This window comes from Acipenser ruthenus, chromosome 8 (assembly GCF_902713425.1).
Source record: "Acipenser ruthenus chromosome 8, fAciRut3.2 maternal haplotype, whole genome shotgun sequence".
NCBI classification, from domain to species: domain Eukaryota; kingdom Metazoa; phylum Chordata; class Actinopteri; order Acipenseriformes; family Acipenseridae; genus Acipenser; species Acipenser ruthenus.
This window is the reverse complement of record NC_081196.1, coordinates 34,482,840-34,507,166: the sequence shown is the minus strand read 5'-3', so window position 1 is coordinate 34,507,166 and position 24,327 is coordinate 34,482,840. Positions and strand designations below refer to the sequence as shown.

Here is a 24,327-nt window from a genome sequence, read left to right as displayed (position 1 = left end):
AACAGCGCTTTAGCAGGGTAAAATATAAATAACTATAGTAAAACATAGTAAAATCAATGGTAAAACACTATTAGAATGGGAAGCATGGTACATTTCAAAATATTAATAATAATAATAATAATAATAATAATAATAATAATAATAATAATAATAATAATAATAATAATAATAATAATAATAATAAATGATCGCATAGGCACCATAAAAAGAATAAAACAACTCCATGATGGAACCCATTCAATTGCTTTACTATAAAATCAAATAAAAAAGAAAACAACATAACATGGAAACCCAAACCCATCCCGCTGAGTCACGACACATCACCAGACACCATGACCATCAGGCTTAAATGCCATTAGCCACAGTGCATTAAACACAGAAACAGAGCTAATATCTTTAAGCAGTGGATTCCAAAGTGTCACTAACAGGCAAAATAATCGCTACCAAAAGGGGCTTGTTTAAATCTTGGCACAACCAAGAGGCCAGCCTCAGGTAATCTGAGCTAGCATATTTATCTCATTATTATTATTTATTTCTTGGCAGCCGTCCTTATCCAGGATGACTTACAATTGTTACAAGATATCACATTTTAGGTAAAGCACCTTGCTCAAGGGTACAGCAGCAGTGTCCCCCACCTGGGATTGAACCCACAACCCTCTGGTCAAGAGTCCAGAGCCCTAAGCACTACTCCACACTGCTGTCCTATCTCATGTACCAATGCTATCAACTCGGTTTAATAACTACGTTCTGATCTTGTCAGCAACATTTTAAAAAATTGGTATGAAAATGTAACATGACTACATATATATAAATAACATTATCATATGTTTTTAATTTAAAAGTTCAAAAACCACCAAAAAAAAAAAAACAAGAAAAAAACAATACCGAGGGCTAAGGTCTTTTCGACACCATTCAGGTATGCTTTCATTAAAAACATTTTTTTTTCTTCTTTTTATAATCCCCATGAATCGGGACCCCTTTGAACTTGGGGCCCTAAGCTTTTGCTTAATCTGCTCATGCCTAGCGCCGCCACTGAATGTGCTTATTTGGCAATCAGTTGGCAGTTATGTGTTTTATATCCAGTGTACAATTCAATTTCTAGTTCTGACAGTATCTTTTATTACAGTGCAAGTTTAGAAAGGGAATCAATTGCAACAACAAAAGACAAGGTTAAAACTGTATAACACATAGATAGCAGTAGCCAGTCAAAAAATATTTCAGCGCATGTCTGTTCATGTTCATATAGTAAGTTGAACTATGGCAGCAAAATTATACTGCATCCTAAAGGGAGGTTCAGATCAGAATTGTTCAGCTTTCTCTGCACATGAGTGACACTTTAATTCCTCAGCAGAGACCCACTCATTATCGTTCCTGGTCTGATTGAAACACGCAGTATAAATGGCTAATAAACACAACAAATTAGTCCAAACAAATCTGCCCCAATATACATTTCAAGAAAACCTCCAGTCATAACATCGTCCATTTTAGAAATCAGATTGTAAAATAAACATTGGTTCACACAATAATATTTTCAATAATCCAATTATAGAAGCAAATGTTATTTGAGAACTGCCTTTTCTTTTTGTTGCCCTTTTTGTTTTCATATTGTTGCTGATAGCAACATAACATTCTGACCAGTTGTGAGTTACAAGTTAATGGCTGCTACTTATTTAGTGCAAGTCTTATAGGCTGCATTAGAAATTCCTTTTAGCTCTGCTAAACATAGCTTTTAGCACAGTCCAGCATTTCATCTTCAAGTGGTTGGTATACATAATTCATATTTGCTGGTAAAATGTGAGAACGTTTTTGAAAACATTTAATTTATATTCTTGTCCTTTATATTCATTCAAAGTCAGTTCCCTGGCAAGGTTTGGTTTTAATGTTAAATGTGCACTGTGGAATATTTACATTTTAAGTAAGAATTTACAAATTGTATTGTTTTTGTCTTCCTTGATTCTTAGTAAATAACTATTCAGTATGAATTTATCTCCTCAGTTTATGCATTCGTCACCTTTCTTCTGCCCTTTTCCTTTGTATAATGCTCTATATATGACTGTATTTTCATTGCATGACACAGAGGTGCAGAAATGAATGGTTTATCTGATAGGGCAATCTGACTGCCCACTGGATACCCTTTAGCATGACTGTAGACTGTATATGTACAGCAACATGTTCCTGTTCAGGTTTGTATTTCCTGGAAACATTGGTCAAAATAACCCCATATAGCTTGATTTAGAGAGCTGTGATTGGGCAGTCTAGCAACCAGCCCCTAACCCCTCTGGATCAGTGAATAAGGACAGCTTCTTGGTAGTGCCCAGGACCCATCTAAAAAGAAGGGACGTATCTGACATGACATTCAGGTACAGCACTGCCAAATAATCCTGGTCACTCCAATCAAAGGCTTTCAATCCAATTTGGATCCCATGAGATCCACATGACCCACGCCTCCAGGCTAAGCAATTCTGAGCTGCAGCATGGGACTGCATTATTTGAGCCATTGGAATATTGACAGTTGCAGAGATCCCTCTTGTATACTCATGTTCTGGAATGTTGAGGGTGTTTTGTTCTATAGCAAAATTATGAATGAAACAATGGGAGGAATTCTCACAAGTGCAGCAACGTTGTCAAGTACAGAACCAAAGCACAGTGATTTGAAGGGTCACCTATAATACATGTAGATAATCATCTGGACATGAGTAAAGCAGTAACAGGACTGATGAACCAATCAAAGAGTTAAACACACCAGCTGCTGCCTCTCCCATCAGTATACCAAGTTACATAAGCTATACGTTAATATGTAAAAACCACAATACACTGCTAATACTGTTATCCATGTCTTTAGAATAGTTGTCAATTGTACTCTACTGTGCACAAGATGACACTAATGGAACAATAAGATGTACTGGAATGTATTGGAATGTTCTGAAATCTGACGTTTGGTGGCTTCAGGATGTATAATACTGTGCGTTGGACAAAAGGCAGAAGAGTACCAGCCTTGTAATGCTTCATCCTAAATTGCAGGATGAGTGGGTTTAAAACTTGGGATGCTGCTTTTCCTATTTACATAAAACTAGTGCAGGCACAAACAGAGGGTCCTCATAATTGCATCATAAGTGCACAGTACCTGAAAAGTAAAATAATATTTTTATAAAATCAAGAGTAATAGCCAAATGCAATCATATATATATATATATATATATACAGTACTGTGCAAAAGTTTTAGGCAGGTGTGAAAAAATGCTGTAAAGTAAGAATGCTTTCAAAAATAGACATGTTAATAGATTATATTTATCAATTAACTAAATGCAAAGTGAGTGAACAGAAGAAAAATCTAAATCAAATCCATATTTGGTGTGACCACCCTTTGCCTTCAAAACAGCATCAATTCTTCTAGGTACACTAGTCATGGATTTTGTAGGCATATAGTCAGGTGTATAATTAAACAATTATACCAAACAGGTGCTAATGATCATCAATTCAATATGTAGGTTGAAACACAATCATTAACTGAAACAGAAACAGCTGTGTAGGAGGAATAAAACTGGGTGAGGAACAGCCAAACTCAGCTAACAAGGTGAGGTTGCTGAAGACAGTTTACTGTCAAAAGTCATACACCATGGCAAGACTGAGCACAGCAACAAGGCACAAGGTAGTTATACTGCATCAACAAAGTCTCTCCCAGGCAGAAATTTCAAGGCAGACAGGCATTTCCAGATGTGCTGTCCAAGCTCTTTTGAAGAAGCACAAAGAAACGGGCAGCGTTGAGTGACCGTAGACGCAGTGGTCGGCCAAGGAAACTTACTGCAGCAGATGAAAGACACATCATGCTTACTTCCCTTCGCAATCGGAAGATGTCCAGCAGTGCCATCAGCTCAGAATTGGCAGAAAACAGTGGGACCCTGGTACACTCATCTACTGTCCGGAGAAGTCTGGTCATAAGTGGCCTACATGGAAGACTTGGGGCCAAAAAGCCATACCTCCGATGTGGAAACAAGGCCAAGCGACTCAACTATGCACGAAAACACAGGAACTGGGGTGCAGAAAAATGGCAGCAGGTGCTCTGGACTGATGAGTCAAAATTTGAAATATTTGGCTGTAGCAGAAGGCAGTTTGTTCGCCGAAGGGCTGGAGAGCGGTACACGAATGAGTGTCTGCAGGCAACAGTGAAGCATGGTGGAGGTTCCTTGCTAGTTTTGGGCTGCATTTCTGCAAATGGAGTTGGGGATTTGGTCAGAATTAATGGTCTCCTCAATGCTGAGAAGTACAGGCAGATACTTATCCATCATGCAATACCATCAGGGAGGCATCTGATTGGCCCCAAATTTATTCTGCAGCATGACAACAACCCCAAACATACAGCGAAAGTCATTAAGAACTATCTTCAGCGTAAAGAAGAACAAGGAGTCCTGGAAGTGATGGTATGGCCCCCACAAAGCCCTGATCTCAACATCATCGAGTCTGTCTGGGATTACATGAAGACAGAGAAGCAACTGAGGCTGCCTAAATCTACAGAAGAACTGTGGTTAGTTCTCCAAGATGTTTGGGCAAACCTACCTGCCGAGTTCCTTCAAAAACTGTGTGCAAGTGTACCTAGAAGAATTGATGCTGTTTTGAAGGCAAGGGGTGGTCACACCAAATATTGATTTGATGTAGATTTTTCTTCTGTTCACTCACTTTGCATTTTGTTAATTGATAAATATAAGAACATAAGAAAGTTTACAAACCAGAGGAGGCCATTCAGCCCATCTTGCTCGTTTGGTTGTTGGTAGCTTATTGATCCCAGAATCTCATCAAGCAGCTTCTTGAAGGATCCCAGGGTGTCAGCTTCAACAACATTACTGAGGAGTTGGTTGCAGACCCTCACAATTCTCTGTGTAAAAAAGTGCCTCCTATTTTCTGTTCTGAATGCCCCTTTATCTAATCTCCATTTATGACCCCTGGTCCTTTTTTCTTTTTTCAAGTCAAAGAAGTCCCCCGGGTTGACATTGTCTATACCTTTTAGGATTTTGAATGTTTGAATCAGATCGCTGCGTAGTCTTCTTTGTTCAAGACTGAATAGATTCAATTCTTTTAGCCTGTCTGCATACGACATGCCTTTTAAACCCGGGATAATTCTGGTCGCTCTTCTTTGCACTCTTTCTAGAGCAGCAATATCCTTTTTGTAACGAGGTGACCAGAACTGAACACAATATTCTAGGTGAGGTCTTACTAATGCATTGTAGAGTTTTAACATTACTTCCCTTGATTTAAATTCAACACAATATATCCAAGCATCTTGTTAGCCTTTTTTATAGCTTCCCCACATTGTCTAGATGAAGACATTTCTGAGTCAACATAAACTCCTAGGTCTTTTTCATAATTCCCTTCTTCAATTTCACGATCTCCCATATGATATTTATAATGCACATTTTTATTGCCCGCATGCAATACTTTACACTTTTCTCTATTAAATTTCATTTGCCATGTGTCTGCCCAATTTTGAATGCTGTCTAGATCATTTTGAATGACCTTTGCTGCTTCAACAGTGTCTGCCACTCCTCCTATTTTTGTGTCGTCTGCAAATTTAACGAGTTTGCTTACTATATCAGAGTCTAAATCATTAATGTAGATTAGGAATAGCAGAGGACCTAATACTGATCCCTGTGGTACACCACTGGTTACCTCACTCCATTTCGAGGTTTCTCCTCTAATCAGTACTTTTTGTTTTCTACCTGTTAACCACTCCCTAATCCATGTGCATGCATTTCCTTGAATCCCTACTGCGTTCAGTTTCAGAATTAATCTTTTATGCGGGACTTTGTCAAAAGCTTTCTGGAAATCTAAATAAACCATGTCGTATGATTTGCAGTTATCCATTTTCAATGTTGCATCCTCAAAAAAGTCAAGTAGGTTAGTTAGACCAGCATTTGATATTCCCAGGTGGTCTCCCATCCAAGTACTAACCAAGCCTAACATTGCTTAGCTTCTGAGATCGGACGAGATCAGGCTTATTCAAGGTGGTGTGGCCGCAGGCTTCAAGGTGGTGCGGCCGCAGGCTTCAAGGTGGTGTGTCTATTGAAAGCATTCTTTCTTTACAGCATTTTTTCACACCTGCCTAAAACTTTTGCACAGTACTGTATATATATATATATATATATATATATATATATATATATATATATATATATATATATATATATATATATATATATATATATATATGAGGCTAGGAGTGTATAACAAAAACTTGGTGAAAATTGATGCAAAATCAGTTTTTGAATGAGGACCTGAAAAAATAATGGTATTTAATATGTCATGACAGTGCTAATAATGTGTCTTTCATATTGTAAACATGGTTATTTTAATCCCTGTCAGATATCTTACTGGTGTTTTAATGAAGTTGTGTCTTTCTCAGCTTTGAAATGTAAATTTTTTCCTGGTTTGACTTTTTTCTTGAATTAATTCCCATATCATTTCCACAGCTGTTACAAATGAAATATCACTGTAGGTCTTTCCTGATGTTTAAGACATCTGGGTTATTATTAATAAAAACAAAGCATTCCATGTGGCACAGCATAGTGCATTAACCCACTCCACACTTCATACTTCCTATTGGTTTGCTTTATACCATGGAATCATTTCTGCTAACAAAGATTCACCAATCGTGTGTCTGTAACCCAATGACCTACATTCACAATATGTAGAACAAGACAATCGTTGAATACAAATCTGTTTATCAAATTTGAAGCCAGCAGCGTCAATTAATATCTGCAGCATCACAATCCTGTCAAGTCTCAGAAACTAAGCAGAGTTTGACCTGGTTAGTACTTGGGTGAGATACAATGCTTATTTTTCCAAAGGTGTGGTTTATGTGTTTTTTAAATTAAAGCTGTGTAGATTGATAACACATTTATTACACTTTTTTCAAATGGGGTGGTGTGTTTGGGGTTGTGGAAGGTTGCATGAATAGTGGTATAAAATTTTTTTTTAAAATAAACATTAAAATAAACTGAAAAATGCCATTAAAACATATGTTCATCCACAACAAGAAAAGCTGCAATAGATCTGGAGTACTTCCATTTCAAACAGTAACACTGCTGTCTATTGTGATTCCAGAACACCAACAATTTGTATGTGAAGTCTCAATATTTTGGAAGGCTGTGTCCAAATGTTGTTTCATTGACTTCAAAGATCATTCAGGTATTGGAGTAACTGCACAGTGCAGAGCTGTACTCCTTCCCTTTATAGTACAGTTCATCAATAATAAAACATACCTTTTCACAACTGTAGATAAAAGGGGATGCAGTATTGTGTACGTTACCAATACTGATTAAAAAAAAAAATAGAACAATATAATTAATAAATGTTTTACAAATACAGCAAATTCTGTTGTTATGCTGGGGATCCATATTTTGCTAGGATCTGGAGTCACTGTAATAGATATTGTAAATAAAGCAATCATTTCAAATAGTTTTGGTTCTGCAGTCCCAAGCACTAGTCTTTATCCCCGAAATACCACCTTTGTGCATTAAAGGTAATGTCTGCACTTGATCAGCTTCTGAAAGGCTTTTTTAAAATCCTCATTGAAGATGGTGTAAATCAGTGGGTTGATGAGAGAATTGAGGTATCCCAGCCATGTCAGAAAATCTGACATGTTTGCAGAGATGTAGCAATTCATGCAAATGTTGACGATGACTTCTTTCAAAAAGAAAGGTAGCCAACATATTACAAATGCCCCTAAAATCAGACCCAAAGTTGTGGCTGCTTTCTTCTCTCGGGCACTTGAAATGTTCTGCCTCTTCCAAGACTTCTCTCTCTGGGTTTCACATTTGGGGTTTCTGACAGTGATGTGGATCTTGTCTCCATCGGTGGAAGGTTCGGATAAGGATTTCTCTGGGATGCACAGGATGGATGGGTTGTTCTTTGAACTCTTTTCTGTGGACTCCAGCGAGACGTTGCCGTTCATCTCCTCTTTTGCAACCCGGCTTACGCTTCTCTTGTGGTAGAGGGTTTTGGCCGCCCTGTATATTTTGTAGTAGAGGATGAGAATCAAGGCTAACGGGATGTAAAAGGCGCCAAAGGTGGAATAAATGGCAAAGCCGATGTGGCTGTGCTTTATGAGGCATTCATCCTCCTTGTTGGCTGTCCAGAACAACGGTGGCATGGAAATGAAAATGGAGATAACCCACACCACCGAGATCATAAGGGCAGCGTGTTTGGGTGTCCTTTTTCTTGAGTACTCGACTGCGTCTGTGATAGCCCTGTATCTGTCCAGAGCTATGGCAGACAGGTGCAGGATGGAGCAGGTGCAGCATGTGATATCAACACTGAGCCAGATATTGCACACCACTTGACCCATGATCCATGTTTCCTTGACGATGTACACAATGCTAAAGGGCATCACCAGAATGGCCACCAGAAAGTCAGTGACTGCAAGGGAGCATATTAAATAGTTAGCTGGGTGGTGCAGCTTCCTCGTCACTATTATTGCTGTGATCACGAGGGAGTTGATGGCCGTCGTCATTACAGCAAGCACAGAGAGTGTGAGGGATATCAAGATCTTGCTTGTTGGTCCTTCAGTAGGTTCTTCAGAGGAACCATTCACATTGGTACAATTGGTCAAATCCATGCTACGGTCGGTAGGTGATGAATATCAAGATATACGTAATCTGCAGAACAAACAAAACAAACTCAGTTAGCTCAACTGGAACAGAACATTGAAGCAAAGGTTAATATGTATCACCAGCGCTTCCATTAAGCTCCTCAAGTCTAGCCTTTTTGTATTAAGTGGGGTATATACCTAGAACTATATATCAGGACATAATTTGCATTGTTTCCTTGACTACCTCCTCATTAAAGACCAGCAAAGGGGAGAAAAAAAAAAAACACTCAACAAATTTGTTAGCAAATAATTCTTTAATCCATCAAACAACATGTGTGATTATGCAGAATTTTACTGGTAAAGGCGCAGCCTCTAACAATATCTTAATTTTTTGTTTTAACTGCACTGACTACAATATTCTCACAAATAATAGAAAAAGGTACTTAAGTAATTTAATTTACTTCAGTAAGTATAGACCACATTTATTATATAACAGTAATGTCCTTTTCAGCAAGATATATACATAAACTTTTTTATAGGCTACAATTATATTGTAGAAACACACACACCACAAGAACAAGATTAAAAACAAGTCACTTGCTCCAAAAAACAATTGAACTCTTCTGTCTACAGCTACAGAACAGTCTTAAACACAGTAGTTTCAAGTTCCAGTTTTCCCTTCTGGAAGTATACTGCCGTGAACATGCACAGCAATTTTGCGGATTCCCATGCTTTTCGATAATGCTTCACCATACTTCTCTGTGCTTTTCCAAGGTTTTACAAACTTTTAACACATCTTACAAAATATGCCATTACATACGCAATGAAAAAATAATTGCATTGGGTTTGTGATCAGATACACATACTGATATGCATGCCTGGGTATTCAGTTTTTAGCAGTAACACTATTTTTTTCATCTTATATATCTAAAAACACTTAACAAAATCATAACGGTCCATGTCAGCCAAAAACTTCTTCTGTACGTCACTCTCTGGCCCATGTTGTGGTGGCTTCCACTAACAGATTAAATAACTGGTTAAAACACTGGTTAAATACTCCAATCAAGTGGCAGTCCTTTTTGAGAAAATAAGTATCAAGTCTAGCTACTGTATTAACTTGGAGAATAAATTTTCAAGCTAACCTAATAATGATGGAACACAATGAAACTTTATCCTTACAACCAAAACCGCAAACCATACCTGATGCTTTTCTCTGGATTGATTACTCACTCTCCTTGCAGGATATTTCTTGTTTTCTATAACTGCCAATTAACTCATATATGCTGAATGGTTTACCCGGCTCTCCGGCAGCCTTCAGCTTCCTCTTTCATGTTTGCCCTACCTAGAATGAAACAGGATGAGTCAGACGGACGGATGCAGATGTGTTCATGATAGGTCTGAGCATGAGTTATATGACGGGACGGGAGACTAATGCCATCAACCATGACAATGTATTGATCAAAGAGATGGCTGTCAAATGCACAAAAACAGAAGAGCATCTCCTGTCTTTGAAAAGGAAATTGGGTTCTCCGGCACCAATGAGCAAAAACAAAAGCCCAGGCTGGTACATTCATTCTGCCTGTGCTCTGGGATAAAGCACTCATTTTTATATGCATATAAGGCATTTCAGCTTCAGATTCTCTCTCTTGTGCTCCTTTGACAATAGCTCAATCAACGTTTTCAAGCCAGTTACCAATAGCATCATAATCTCGACTTGGGTTGAAACTGAAAAAACTAAAAAACAAACAACAACATATGGCTTGAGTTGACCACTCAAAGGGCTTTTTTAAACCATTTTTCTTATTGCTGATTCAATAACTAAAAGACTACTGTAAAATACTGCTTTTAAGATTTCATTTTTTTGGTGACTTGCATTGGACACTAAGGGATTCAGAATTGAACCTCTGCAGATGAAAACATATATAATAATAAAAATAATTAGCATTACTCATTACTTTGAGGCACTCTCTTAAAAACAATGACATCCATTCTGGTATGGATTTTTAGTCGTGATCAACAACAAAACAAAAAAAAGGGCCTTTTCCTAAATTCACTCTTGGCCCAAGAGATTTTGCACATAGAGAGAGCAAGCTGCTCTGCTATATTAACAAATTGATAGAGCTGGGAAGGTGAAAGGGGGTGACTATTGATTTTGTGCAACAAGGTCCCAAGCCAACCCTTAAAAAAAGCATGCCATGGCAAGTTTGCACTGTTAAAAATAAAGGGAGAGGGACAGATCAATTTATGTTGTTTTTTTTTTTAATTAGTGACTTTGTGTGTTCTTGTTCCTTATCAGTACAAGTAACCTTAGTAGCAGTTCCTCTTTTCTGTTTTTGAATATTTTATTCAGGATATGCATAACTAAAAAGGGAAATGCTAGAAGAAGATATGCAGATGTTTCAAGTTCCGTGCTACAGAGCAATACTATATGACACTGCTAATTCACCTAATCACATCCTACATGCTACAGGCCACACTTTCACAGTTTCAACCAAATTCATTCATGCCATTAAAGTATATTTACATTTTTTCTTTTTGCTTACAATATGTCAAACAGTATACACACACACATCCACACATTTGTCAGGAGGCATCCACAAACTTAATCCTGATCTCAGATTATGAAATTGCTATTAAGTTTCCCAGTGGGACAATTAAAATAATATTCTCTATACAACAGATGCTGTTGAAAGTGTGGATACTTAATAAGCATTTAGTATTGGATTAATCAACCCCTTATAACAATTTCCCATAGTAAAAAACAATTGCAATAAAACATAGTGAAAACATGGTGAAAGAATGGTAAAGCATAGATAAGCATTGCAAAGCTGAGAGAGATATGATAAAGCATAACATGCAAACCATGGTAAATGCATAGTATAACAATGGGAAAACCATAGGAACAACTTCAAAATGACTGTGTAGCAGGTGATAGCACACAATGGAGATAATCGGATCTAATTCTTTAGAGACTGAACTGCAATTATAGGATCATTATACTGTAAATTACAATTATTTTAGCATTACTTGGCAACCGCTTATTGGCATTTAAACATCACAAATTGTCACAAAGTAGAGGCTCAATATAATAAATGTGGTGTGGGCTTTGTTGCCCCTCCTGTACATTACAATACACATTCAATACAATATGCATTGTGTTTTACGATGCAGTGAGAAAACGCTATAAAAGTTATATCAAATGACGACAAACAAATAAGGTATGATATCACCTGGGACCAATGCCAAATGTGTAATAGATGATCTTCTAAAGCTGCCGGGACCCATGACAATGTTCAGTTTTATACTAAACTATGATTCCTGCTTAACAGGGCAGATATTTTTCAGTACCCTTCTTTATTATCGAAACATTACACGGGGCACTGCGTCTGCCAGATTATGCTTTCAACAGTAATACTGAAATCAATATAATTTAGCAAATCAATATACATTTATACAGAAGAACATTTCATATTGTTTTTAACTCTAATACAAGAGGGGCTATACTATTGACCTCTATTTCAATCAGGCATTGTACACTTGAAAGGCCCTTGTTGAATTTCATTTCAATGAGCACAAAAATCTTTTTAAAGTGCTGTATATTTATAACTGGTAATGTACTTACTACTATAATAACACGGCTTCTATAGGTGTAGTGGATCACATGACATGTCACACGTACAAATACATTTGCCTAAATTACAAACTAGGGGAATTTCTGTTTTTTTTTTTAAACTAAGCTTTCAAAGAGTAATTATTTTTTCCATTACATTTTACTGGTTATTTTATGGTTAAAATACTATTGCAAACCTTCAATCTTTCTGCATTCTGTAGAAAAGTTGATAATTCTGTTCACCTCCATAACCAATCTTTATTAGTTTTCGAAAATATCCTTAAATTTGTGGAGTCTTGTGTGAAAACAAGCCTCCTCTGACCCTCAACTTTTATTTTCTTCAATGTTCCCTGAAACTGTAGAATTCGGAACATAATATTACAACAATAACATAATCCTTATAGCCAAAACGCTCACCCAATAATTACAGTGTAGAAAAAATAAGCCTCCACCAAACACATTTAACAGTAGGAATAAATCATGTCAAAAAGTGGATGAAAATACCTTGATATATCCGGCAACTAAATAAAGTTTTAACTTGATGCTTAATCTTGTCAACCAAGAGGACCAAGAAGCAACAATAAACAAAATTAGGAAATATCTTTCTAAATGATTAATTAAATAACTACCTAATAAGATGTGGTCAAAGCCCTCAGTGTTGTCATAGCCTGCCCGCTCAGATTAGACATAGTGATCTCATTATTCATTCCTGTCACAGACCCCCTCCCTAAGTACTAGACAATTTGTAGAAAGCTGACCAGAAGGGATCTGGTATTAAACAGGATTTCAACCTTTCTGAAAATTGGAATGAATACAATAAAAATGATATTTTCAAGTTATGAGGACAATGTCTTTTTTTAGTTTTTAAATTAGCTTTTAAACCGATTCAAAATGTGGACACAGCTTTATTTTTTTTATTTGACAGTATGTTTTAACCCGTTTCTTAATACAAACTTTGACACATTTTCGCTGTACTTGAAGACATTTTGATGGTGAAACTATCTGGGGATAGGATTAATTAATTCAGGAGCTGAAGATGAATGTACGGCTTGAGATCATTCCACAAAGCTTTTCCTGGACAGCAGCGCACTGGCTGGATCTCTTGAGCCTCAACACTAAGCTTTGTTTTACTCTTGTTCTGGATTTGGTCACTATATAATCTCAATAAGGCAAGGTATGCGTTGTCGCTCGGATAGGTGTGGGGGTATAGCAGCATCAATTTCCAACAACGCATACTTAGGGGTGTCATATTTCCTAAGTAGTGATTCGTATCTGAGTGTGCTTTTTTTTTTTTTTTATAAATTTAGTCATTAGAAATTATTTTTTATTATTTTCTCCCAATATGGAATGGCCAATTGTTTTATTATGCTCAGCTCACCGCTACCACCCATGCGCTGACTCAGGAGGGCACTGTCCTCCGAAGTGTGTGCCGTCAGCTGACCGCTTTTTTTCACACCGCGGACTCACCATGCAGCCACCCAAGAGCTACAGCGTCGGAGGACAACACAGCTCTCGGGCAGCTTACAGGCAAGCCCGCAGGCGCCCGGCCAGACTACAGGGGTCACTGGTGCACGGTGAACAAAGACCGACCTAGCCCTCCCTCCCCCTGGAAGCTCCCGTCCTCAGTCGGCAAAAGAATAGCCTGGACTCGAACTTGCGACGTCCAGACTATAGAGCGCATCCTGCACTCCACGTGGAGCGTCTTTACTGGATGCGCCACTCGGGAGCCCCTTCTGAGTGCGCTTTTGACACCATATTAAAGTCACGAGTAAAAGTGGTAGAAGCTAGGTCCCTGTTCAGAAAACCCTCTCTAAAACAATTGAAAAAATATTCTATGAACTACAAACTTTATTTTATCAGTTAGTTTATACAGTACTTAACAAAAAACCTCTTAAAACAGTTGCAGACCCCACTGTCAGTAGTATAAATACATCTCTGCATTCATGACTCTCCAGCCTATACTACAATCATTACCACTGAATGAACAGACATATTAAATAAAGCTAACTTTAGTATAGTACACATCTACTGTATTGTTCTAGTCATAAACCAACTGCTTATTGACATTTATACATCACTAATTGTCAAAAAGTATAGGCTCAAAATAATAAATGTGTTATGGCCTTTGCTCTAGTCATGAACCAATTTATAAAAAAAATAATAAGAACACTTTTGAGGTCAGTTTTGGGTAATGACAGTTTCGGTATGGTTTCTTCAGTGCTGTACAAAATAAATGATCCCTTTACTTTCATTACCTTGTCTCACCCAACAGTTTTTAGTAGTGTTTGTACAGTAACATCAGGTCATCAATAAAATACTGATAACCATGGGAACATTTTATAAGGGATAGATGGGCAGTTATATACAGTAATAGGGGGTATACAGCAGAGTTCTTCAATTATATAATTGCATAGACATAGTTTTAAAACCGAGAGCTGAATGAAGTAAGTTTATGTTTAATGGAAAAAATCTAATTATTTCAAAAGCAGATATCCTCCACTGTCTAGCCTATTTGTCAAACACTTATTTATACAGATAAAATATTGACTTAATATAGATGATTTAAATGCTAGCACATTCTGTAGGAAAGAGTACATTGTGTTTAGCAATTTTAGCAGCCTTCTTTCATATCAATTGTTTAATGTATCCAAAAACTAGCGCGTATAGATTTTCTTTTCCTCTCTCCTTCCATTTATCCCTGTATCTGTGGAGATGGTTGCCATAGAAATACTGTTAGGGTTTGCGCAATGAATTTTGTTTATTAATGAGCCAACAATGTTCTCTAAAATAGCTTTTCCTAAAGTAACAAACCAATGAATTAATATATGTACAATGATTATGGAACAAATGTTAAGCTCATTCAAAAGATAAGTCATTTTTAAAGAGAGCTGGTTCTGGCAACATAAATACACATTAGGATTTAAACATGATCTCCCTCATTCCATTTCTTTAAATAACAGCACTTACTGCTTACTGTTGGGTTATTTATTATTTTCTTGGTGCTGCAACAGTATTCAAAACTACAGTACATTGTTGGCATGCTGGCAAACATGGGAACACATGTCATGGGTAGGGTTGCCACCTGTTCCTGTCTTCCCTGGATTGTCATGGTTTTGAAGAAGGCATCCTGGGATTTCAGTATGCCTTCTCGGCATCCTGGTCTTTAGTCTTATGTTTCAACATCCATGTAGATAATATCACTACAGTAACATCATAATACCAGTGCCGTAAGTTGAGCACAAGTTAAAAAAATCAAGATAATATCACTGCAATGGATGCACAATATGAATTAGTTGTCAGTAATATAATAGTAATATTATCAATGTTACCTATTGAATGACTATAGGATTTCTAGAGCGTTTAACATTTTAACAACGGCCCTTGTGTTCAGATATCCAGTTTTGGGTTTTTTTTTGGTACCACAGTGGTGGCAACCCTCTTCATGGGCATTGTTGAATTTGCTTCACAGTTTATCATAGCTGATGTGGTGTGTCAAGTAACCTCTTAAATAACAGGTTCCGTTTTCCTAGAGATCCCACACATTATTTTGGGTCTACCCCTCCCAAATTAGAGGATGCACGAATAGGTTGTAATCTTAAATCATTCCTACTGATAATAATAATAATAATAATAATAATAATAATAATAATAATAATAATAATAATAATAATAATAATAATTTTTATTTATTTCTTAGCAGATGCCCTTATCCAGGGCGACTTACAATTGTTACAAAATATCACAGTACAAAGTATCACATTATAAAGTATCACATTTCAGAAAATCACATTACAGATAAGAGCAGTTGTAAAGTACAATTAAATCAGTAACAAAAGATCCAATTCAAATAAGAGCCAAAAATAGAGAATACAGAAAAGAATTACATATAAGAACAGGTTCGACTAAGAGCAGTTAACTAATATTAAAAATATTTACATATACGAGTAAAGTCCAGTATGAATGGATGAATGGATGAGAATGACATCAATAAGAGCAATTACAAAAAAATGTGAATATGGATATGTGAACAAGATGACTATAGGGGTGACATCAGAACAGAAATTAGACCAAAGCACACAGCAACTGCGGGTGAAACTGAGACTCTGCGGTGCTCAATGATTTATTAACAAAAAGAAAAGGTTTAAACAAAACACAAACACTTTCACAAAGCAAAAGACATGTTGGCCAAAAGAAACAGATAAACAAATCAGACACGGAACAAACAAGTATCGTGCTGGTTTAAAGCCAGCACGAGTAGCAATTGTTTTCTTATTCTTTTTGTTACCTCTTCTCTCTCTCTCTCTCTCGTTCTCCACTCACCAAACACTCAACCCTGTGTGCGTGAAGCACTCACTCTTTTATGCAGCTGTACCGAGACTCAATTGCTAATCAATCATTCAATTTGAATCTCGGTACATCTTCACGTGAACTAATATCTACTCCCTGTGCTTCCATACCAAAAATTCCCATTTTAAATAATAGTCTGGCGATAGGAGGGAGCAGAAAGGTCAAGACAGCGATAGGCAAGTACAATAGTTTTGAATTGAATGAGCAGCACTAGGGAGCCAGTGCAGAGAGTGGAGCAATGATGTAGCGTGGGAGAAACGAGGAAGAGAAAAGACAAGGCGAGCAGCAGAGTTTTGGATGAGCTGGAGCGGATGGATGGCAGAGGCAGGAATGCCGGCCAGGAGAAAGTTGCAGTAGTTAAGGTGGGACAGTACCAGAGCCTGAACAATGAACTGCGTGGAGTAGTCGGTGTGGAAGGGGCGAATTCTGCATATGTTGCTGAGGAAGAAGTGACAGGAGCGTGCCAGAGTAGAGAGGTGCTGAGAGTAAGAAAGAGAGGGGTCAAAGGTGACACTGAGGTTCTGGGTGGATAAGGAAGGAGAGAGGACTGTGGATTCAAGAGGAATAGAGATAGAGAGAACAGCAGTGGCGGAGGAAGAGGGGGGAAGAAAATTAGGTCCGACTTGGAGAGGTTGAGTTTAAGATGGGGGTGATGCAGGCATGTTTCAAGGTGGAGGGGAAACAGCCAAAGAGCAGAGAGGTGTTGAGAGGAGATGAAAGGGAATCGAGCAGGGGCAGCAGCCTGGAAGATGTGAGTGGGGAGGGGGTCCAGAGAACACGTGGTGGGTTTATGGCTCTGGAGCAGGGAGCAGAGATTGGAGTCTGAGAGACGCGAGAAGGAGGAGAAAGAGGGTAGAATAGTAGTGGTTGCAGAGGGTGATGGGGAGTGAGTGAGCAGAGGACAGGGGGTGGATGGGGAAGGAGGTGAGATAGTGAAGAGTTTGCGGATGTCTGTGATTTTGGAGGAGAAGAAGGAGGCAAAGTCATCAGACAACACTGTCATTATTTTTGTCATACCTAAAAAATGCAATAAAATAAATGAAATTACCCGTAACACTATATTATAAATTATGTTGCTACAAAAAAAAAACTGTATGAACAGAAATAAACCAGCAATTTAAAACAATTAAAAAAACATTTATTCAGGTTACTACTAAGGTAATTATAGTGATCTGTTGAAAACGAAAGAATTCAAATTTTTCTCATAATGCATCTTGTAATTATATATGGCCCCTGCAGGGGAAATCGGACTTCTGCTAATTCCTGCTACAGTGCAAGTATTCTGGTTAAGCAGAGGAAATTTCTGTTGTTATTTATCAGCATCTATCAGCAGATTTGGAAGACAAAACACAAGGGATACACATGCCAATTAACACTAATTACAGATATTTTTCACAGACTTATAATCCATTAGGTAATTTTAAATTATTATTAAAACCAACAGTTATCAATATTAAAATGTCCTCTAGTTAAAATAAGAATAACTTCAAATCCATTGATATAAATCATTTTGGAATATATGAAGGAATTATTTTGATGAGTTTATGCTAGAAGAATCTCAATCCATGGGCATACTATACTAAACAATTATTAAAATGATTAAATCAGGTTTTGAATAAACATAATTTGAAAGATGCATAGATTTATTAGATAATTCAGGAGTACTATGTGTGTAATAGACTTCATAGAAGAATGCTTTACTGGAGAGAGGGCCCTTATTGATGTGATGTGATGTGAGTTCACAAGTATGTCAGTGCATACATCCCTGCCATGACTGTTAATTCAAAATTATAGCTATCAGTTTGATGAAAAAGTTGATGACCAGGACATATATCAACACTATGTAGATTTGCATAGCATGAGCATTAGCTATGAAATATTTAATCACAATTTGATAAGCGATTCTCCAGATATATGCAAAAAAACAAGTGTGACACACAGACAGATGGATAACGGACATACGGACACCTCCATACATCCCCTGATAGTCTTAAACTTAATAATGTTAATACCAAGTTTTGTGACAATTATATATACAGTTTTATATCTACTTTATCCAGTTTGAGAACATTCTTTTTAAGCATTAACAAACATATTCATAAAGCATTAGTGTGCCGTTAGACACAGGCCTGGCACATAAATACTTGAATACAGGGCAAAATGTATTATTTTGCTTTGTAAATTTGTTACGGCAATTCCTCATTCACTCTCTCCCTTCTCTTTATAACGGTTCATTCCCTGGAGAATACCTCTGTACTGTCCTGGAAGCTCTATCTTCTCACTTTACAGCAAGTCAAAATTTATGAAGTATTGATTAAAAACAAAACAGCAACCTGTGAACATTGATTCACACCATTTCACTGAAGGTGCTGAGGCACTTGTTATTTTGTTCTGTTTCTGGTGTACGGTTCTCTTGGTAAAACACAGACAGGGATTTTGATCAAACTGGTTGATTTTTTCATGTCATGGACCAACTTACTGCACACATCAGCAGGATATGGATGGTCAGTGAGAAATCATGAAATATTCTGTGTGTGCTATGCATAGACAAACTAAAACACAAGAGGGTCCACTCAGGTTGTTTTCAAAAGGAGGAGTAGCAGGAGACTTGCTGTAGAGCATGAGATAATGAAACTAGCTTAATTACGATACTTGGGTAACACTGGATAAAGGCTGTAGCTAGCATAAAGGCAGTGTCGAAACGTAAATATAGTGCAGGTAGCCTATGAACTTCTTTGATGACATGATGCGCTGTCGTTATTGTATATAGCCCCATTTTATCCAAATATTTATTTATTTATGTCATTTGGATTATAATATGTACATAGAAACGCATTTATACAAATGCAGGTTTTTGTTTTTGTTACATGGCGTTTCGGCTGCTTTTATATATTCCTAAAGTACTGTAATGCAATGCAAAAAAGTACCATGTACTTTATACCATGGTACTGGCATGGTACATTATATCATGGTATTGGCATGGTACATTAGCATGATACTGGCATGTTACAAAATACCATGGTACTAACATGGTAACTAATACCATGGTACTGGCATAAAACCACCATGATCTGAAATCCTATAGGCATTATACATTATACCATGGTACTGTCATATGTTTATAGTGTACAATATAAATAAATATGCATACAAAATTAATTTAAAGTATATATATATATATATATATATTTTAATAATACAGAAAAAAAACAGAAAAATAACAAACCCTCAATTTAGGGGCCAGGTAATAAAATAATAATAAAAAAGGTACTGTGACCCCTCCCAAAAAAAAAGAAAATTCTTAAACTATTTTCCTACAACGATGCATAAGCTTTTCTTTATTGCTTAATTTCTGCCGTATGGCTTTCTTCACTTCTGCTTCTGTGCAGTTCAATGTCTTTGTGGCGTACACTAAAAAATAACAATATTAATATTTATATTAAAATAGGCACACAGATTTAGTAAAATGTTTTAAAAGCTTCATTCTTTTTTAAATTATTTTGTCATTTTTATGCAGTATAATTTAATCAAAACAGATTGTTACTGTGATTATATGGAATCTCCATTGATATCCTCCCTCCATATTGATTTTATTTCAGTATATTTGGGTGGAAAAAAACATAATATAACAATAACAAATAGAAAGGTGATAATCATGGGGTTTCCATGCGGGTCAATTTACACGTGAAATGGCGATGTGTGTGCACGTTTGGGAGAATTACTCGGGTAAATCAGGTTTGTGGCCGAAAAAAACATACAAAGAGAGGGATAGGGTAAATCTCATTTACTCGTGTAAATGACGAAACACACGGGAAATCCACGCCCAGTTACACATTGAAACCCGCATTTCACGTGTAAATGTTAATGAGCGTATTCATTCTTAACTATAAATATTGCAAGGGAGCAGGTCATTTGTTACTGTGGATTCCAAGATGGCAGAAAGTAGTTGCCGATTTTATGGTTAGCAGTGGTGTAGTTCATCTTAGTGATAATGCGGGTGGTTATTTTTTTATTATTGTGTTTTCCTGTGTCTGGTCTGTCATGTTGTATATCTCTTGTGGGTTTACAGTTCTGTATAAAACCACTTACCATGAACTGCGTTATGCCCGTGTTATAGTATTAATGCAGCTGTTTGAGAATACCCTTGCTACTTAAATGTCTAACTGAATTAATTCCCGTCTCTCTCTCTCTCTCTCTCTCTCTCTCTCTCTCTCTCTCTCTCTCTCTCTCTCTCTCTCTCTCTCTCTCTCTCTCTCTCTCTCCGAGTTTTCCAAAGACAACGCGTGTCTGCCCTCCACGTTAGTAAATATAGTTTGTGAACTGGATGTCATGAGCCAGCTCGATCGCCCAAAACAGCGCAACAAACATCCAACAAGTTGTTGATGCTCTCTCAGAACTGACCAAATAAAATTGCAAATTAACGTGTTGATTGTGTTTTATTTTTTTGCATCATTAATATTTGATACAACAGTAAATCCAACACAAGTCAAAAGAAAGATGAGCCTCCTCAGATCGCTCCTATCAAATTGAAACTGGCAACTGAGGTAAACTTCACAGTTGCCAAGTCCGCTTATAATAAGCAAAATTGGGCTTGTTTTTGAGAGTCGCTGGTTGGAACTTGCATAAACACCCATACTCTAACACGGGTCGCTTGTTTTAGGCTTGTTTTAGGCTTGTTTTAGGCTTGTTTTGAAAGGCAGTGTCGCTTTTTTTTTCTCGTTAGACTTGGCAACACTGGTAACCTTCCCCATCTGTCACAGAAGGCAGTGCCAATTTTGGGAACGAACTAATGCTGCACTTCAGTCTGTTTCATCAGTATCCGCCACCTCCCTTTCAAGTGCCCACTACCCGTATTTGCCCAAGCGTGGTGTTGAATGCTTCCTCAGCAGCTGTCAGCCGTCTGGACAGGTAGGGTTTCTAAACCAGGGTAGTATACACAGCATCACCTGATCCCCTATATGCTGTATTGCCTGACTGAAAGGGATATATATATATATATATATATATATATATATATATATATATATATATATATATATATATATATATAATGTCCCTGCCGGTTTTCAGCCATGGTGATCTGCAATACCTGTCGGTCAGTTTTATTTTTATTTTTAATTAATGAGTCATATGATACATTAGTTGAAACAGTATTCACTACTAATGACATTTGAAAAACAATTTGGGTAAGAGTAGTAAAACACATTATTAACCTGCCAGGGACGAGGTATTTTGCTTTATTACAGCAGCTTAGATTCACTTGTGTAGCAGGTCTCTGCGCATGGAAACCACATTTTCACAAAATTTCACTAGTAATCTTCAAAAATATTTTTTAGACCTTTTTTAATACAAACCAGTGATTCATTTTATCTTGACATCTGTTTCTCTTTTGTAAATGGCACACTTTTGCTACTACTTACAATACAAGTTATAGATTAAATCACTTTATAATATACAGTAGCTCAGTAAATAAAACTGAGCTACTGTATACAAAATAAAAATAAAAAGATTGCTTTGTACTCAGCTGTATTTAATTATTCTTACTAAATCTAAGGAAGCACCTTGACATTTGCAAAACTTTGCATATCTAGTTTATAACAAATTGTTGAGGTCATATTACTTTTTTTCACAATAACACAATACATTTATGAAGTATTGTTCTTTGTTAGAGTGTTTAATACCATATGGTATCAACAACCTCTTCATCCAGTTTTTCTTTTCTTAGTTTTCCTTCTTTAGCTGCATAACTGCTTGTTCCCGTCAAAGGACACTGGACGAAAATTTCTCTGGGAACCAGAACAGTCAGCAAGTCTGACACAAGCTTAGTAGGGGTCTTGTGGATACATCTTTGCAACTTGCTTTTTATTATTTTAATGCCAGATAAGAGCTGTATCATTTCCTGAAAAATAAAAAATTGGTAGAAATATTTTCAGTATGCCTCAGAATTTCTTTGAATTGTTTATAGAGAATATTGTACCACTAGCACTGTCCAGATTCACAAATTATTTTTGTTTTACTGTTGGAAAACTAAAAACAGTCCAGATCCATAAACAAAAGTAATGTGTTCTATCATGGTTAAAGTGTACTACAGCAGGGGTGTCAAACTAATTTCTAAGAGGACAAAGTGTATTCTGGCTTTCACTTCACCTGAGATATCAATTACTTAATTGATCTAATTATTTTATGACTTAAACACATTTACAAATTCTTTCCGATTTTTTTTTTATAGACTCTGTCCCTTGGGTAACAGTGTATATTCTAATCCATTAATTACATAATACCAGGACAAACATAAAATATTTATAATAGAATATTTTGATCAATTAAGTAATTGAAGTATAAGATGGAACAAAAACCAAAAGACTGGAGTTTGATTAACTTAAAAATATACATAAGCTGCATGCATACTCCTTTCCACATTATAACAGTAAATCACATTACATTAAGGGATATGCTTACCATTTCATGATCTGGCTCGCTGTTATCCTGCCTAGCTCCAGAAACTGAACAGGGTGCTTCATGTAATGTTGACTTGTAGAAAGATTTCTCCATGTGAGTGACTCCCAAACTTCTCCCAAAATTTTTTTAACCTCGTAACAGATGAGGAATATCTATTAAACAAATCGTATATCTAAATCAATATATATCTAAATCAATATTTTAAAGTTGATGTTCATAAAAAAGAAATGTCCAGTATAGTGGCCCAGCACCTACAACGTGTTGATCATGGCAAAAATAATAAGATCACTTTTTATACATTTAAACTAAGTACAGTAATACACAGAGACTATTTTAAAAATAAACCCCAAATGTTTCATTTGTAGCTAAATATTAAATATCCAAGGTGTAACAAAGCTGACATACTTAAGCTATTACAACAGTTAAAATAATTGGTAAACTTAGTTATTTTAATGCAATCATATTCCAATAAGAACATACATTTAAAAAGTAGCCATGAAAATACATACCCATTGATAACAAGTTTATGTTTATTGTACGTAAATACAGGTAATGAATACAAAGTGCCTTCTATACCAAAATATAACAAAGATTTCAGAATATGTACACTTACTCTCAATCAGGGCAACTGTTTTTGTCAGACTTTCCACTTTTCTTTTAAGCTCATTATTTTCTTTCTTCAGACTTGCATTCTCATATTTTTTAATGGAATTCTAACATTCTGTAAAACAACCTCACTGTCAGAATTCATTGAAATATGTCTTTTCTTTTTCTTTCTTTCCTACTTTCCTTTGACGTTTTCTCTTTTTCCAATGTTTTCAATAGTTCCAACAGATCTTCTTAGTTGTCTAAAAAATTTAAGAATAATAACATCAGTTGTGTAGCTCTAGATGTTCCTGGAGAGGAATAACAATAACATTGATATTTTTAAGATGTCATATTTTTTGTTAATATATTGTTCTAAATGCTTTAATATTTAAGTCTTTCAAATGGTCTGCCCATTTTCACATTTGACCATCTGTCACAGAGAAAACTATACTTGGTGTTGAGCTGTTTTTAAGTTCCCTCAGAAAACCTCTGAACTAATTTGGAAATACTGTTATTGGTATGAATGCAATAGTTTGTAATAAAGTAACAATTGTATTTTTAAATATATAGTATTTGAATGTAACAAGTTGTTTCTTGAGAGAGAGAGAGAGAGAGAGAGAGAGAGAGAGAGAGAGAGAGAGAGAGAGAGAGAGAGAGAGAGAGAAAGAGAGAGGTTATGATTATTATAATTCTCATTTTCTACCGTAACTTAACGGAAAACTTGATTATTTTTGCTGGACAT

The 24,327-nt window shown here is 36.4% G+C and overlaps 1 protein-coding gene and 1 pseudogene across 2 annotated transcripts in view; both read right to left on the bottom strand.

Annotated features, from left to right (window-relative positions):
- Positions 1-5,896: 5,896 nt before the first annotated feature.
- Positions 5,897-6,013, bottom strand: LOC117407549 (5S ribosomal RNA; annotated as a pseudogene).
- Positions 6,014-6,236: 223 nt separating this feature from the next.
- Positions 6,237-24,327, bottom strand: part of LOC117406868 (5-hydroxytryptamine receptor 1F-like) — a 72,758-nt gene continuing 54,667 nt past the window's right edge. The window contains exons 2-4 of one of the 2 annotated variants that reach the window (XR_009329366.1): positions 23,611-23,845; positions 22,998-23,149; positions 22,057-22,437 (exon numbers count right to left, since the gene is read on the bottom strand). Coding sequence is in view for 1 of the 2 variants with exons in the window: in XM_034011232.3 (XP_033867123.1) it covers positions 7,508-8,608 (1,101 nt within the window). In the remaining variant the exon portion in view is untranslated. Of the gene's footprint in view, positions 8,649-22,056; positions 22,438-22,997; positions 23,150-23,610; positions 23,846-24,327 lie in introns of those variants that run through there. The other variant, XM_034011232.3, reaches the window with a different exon arrangement.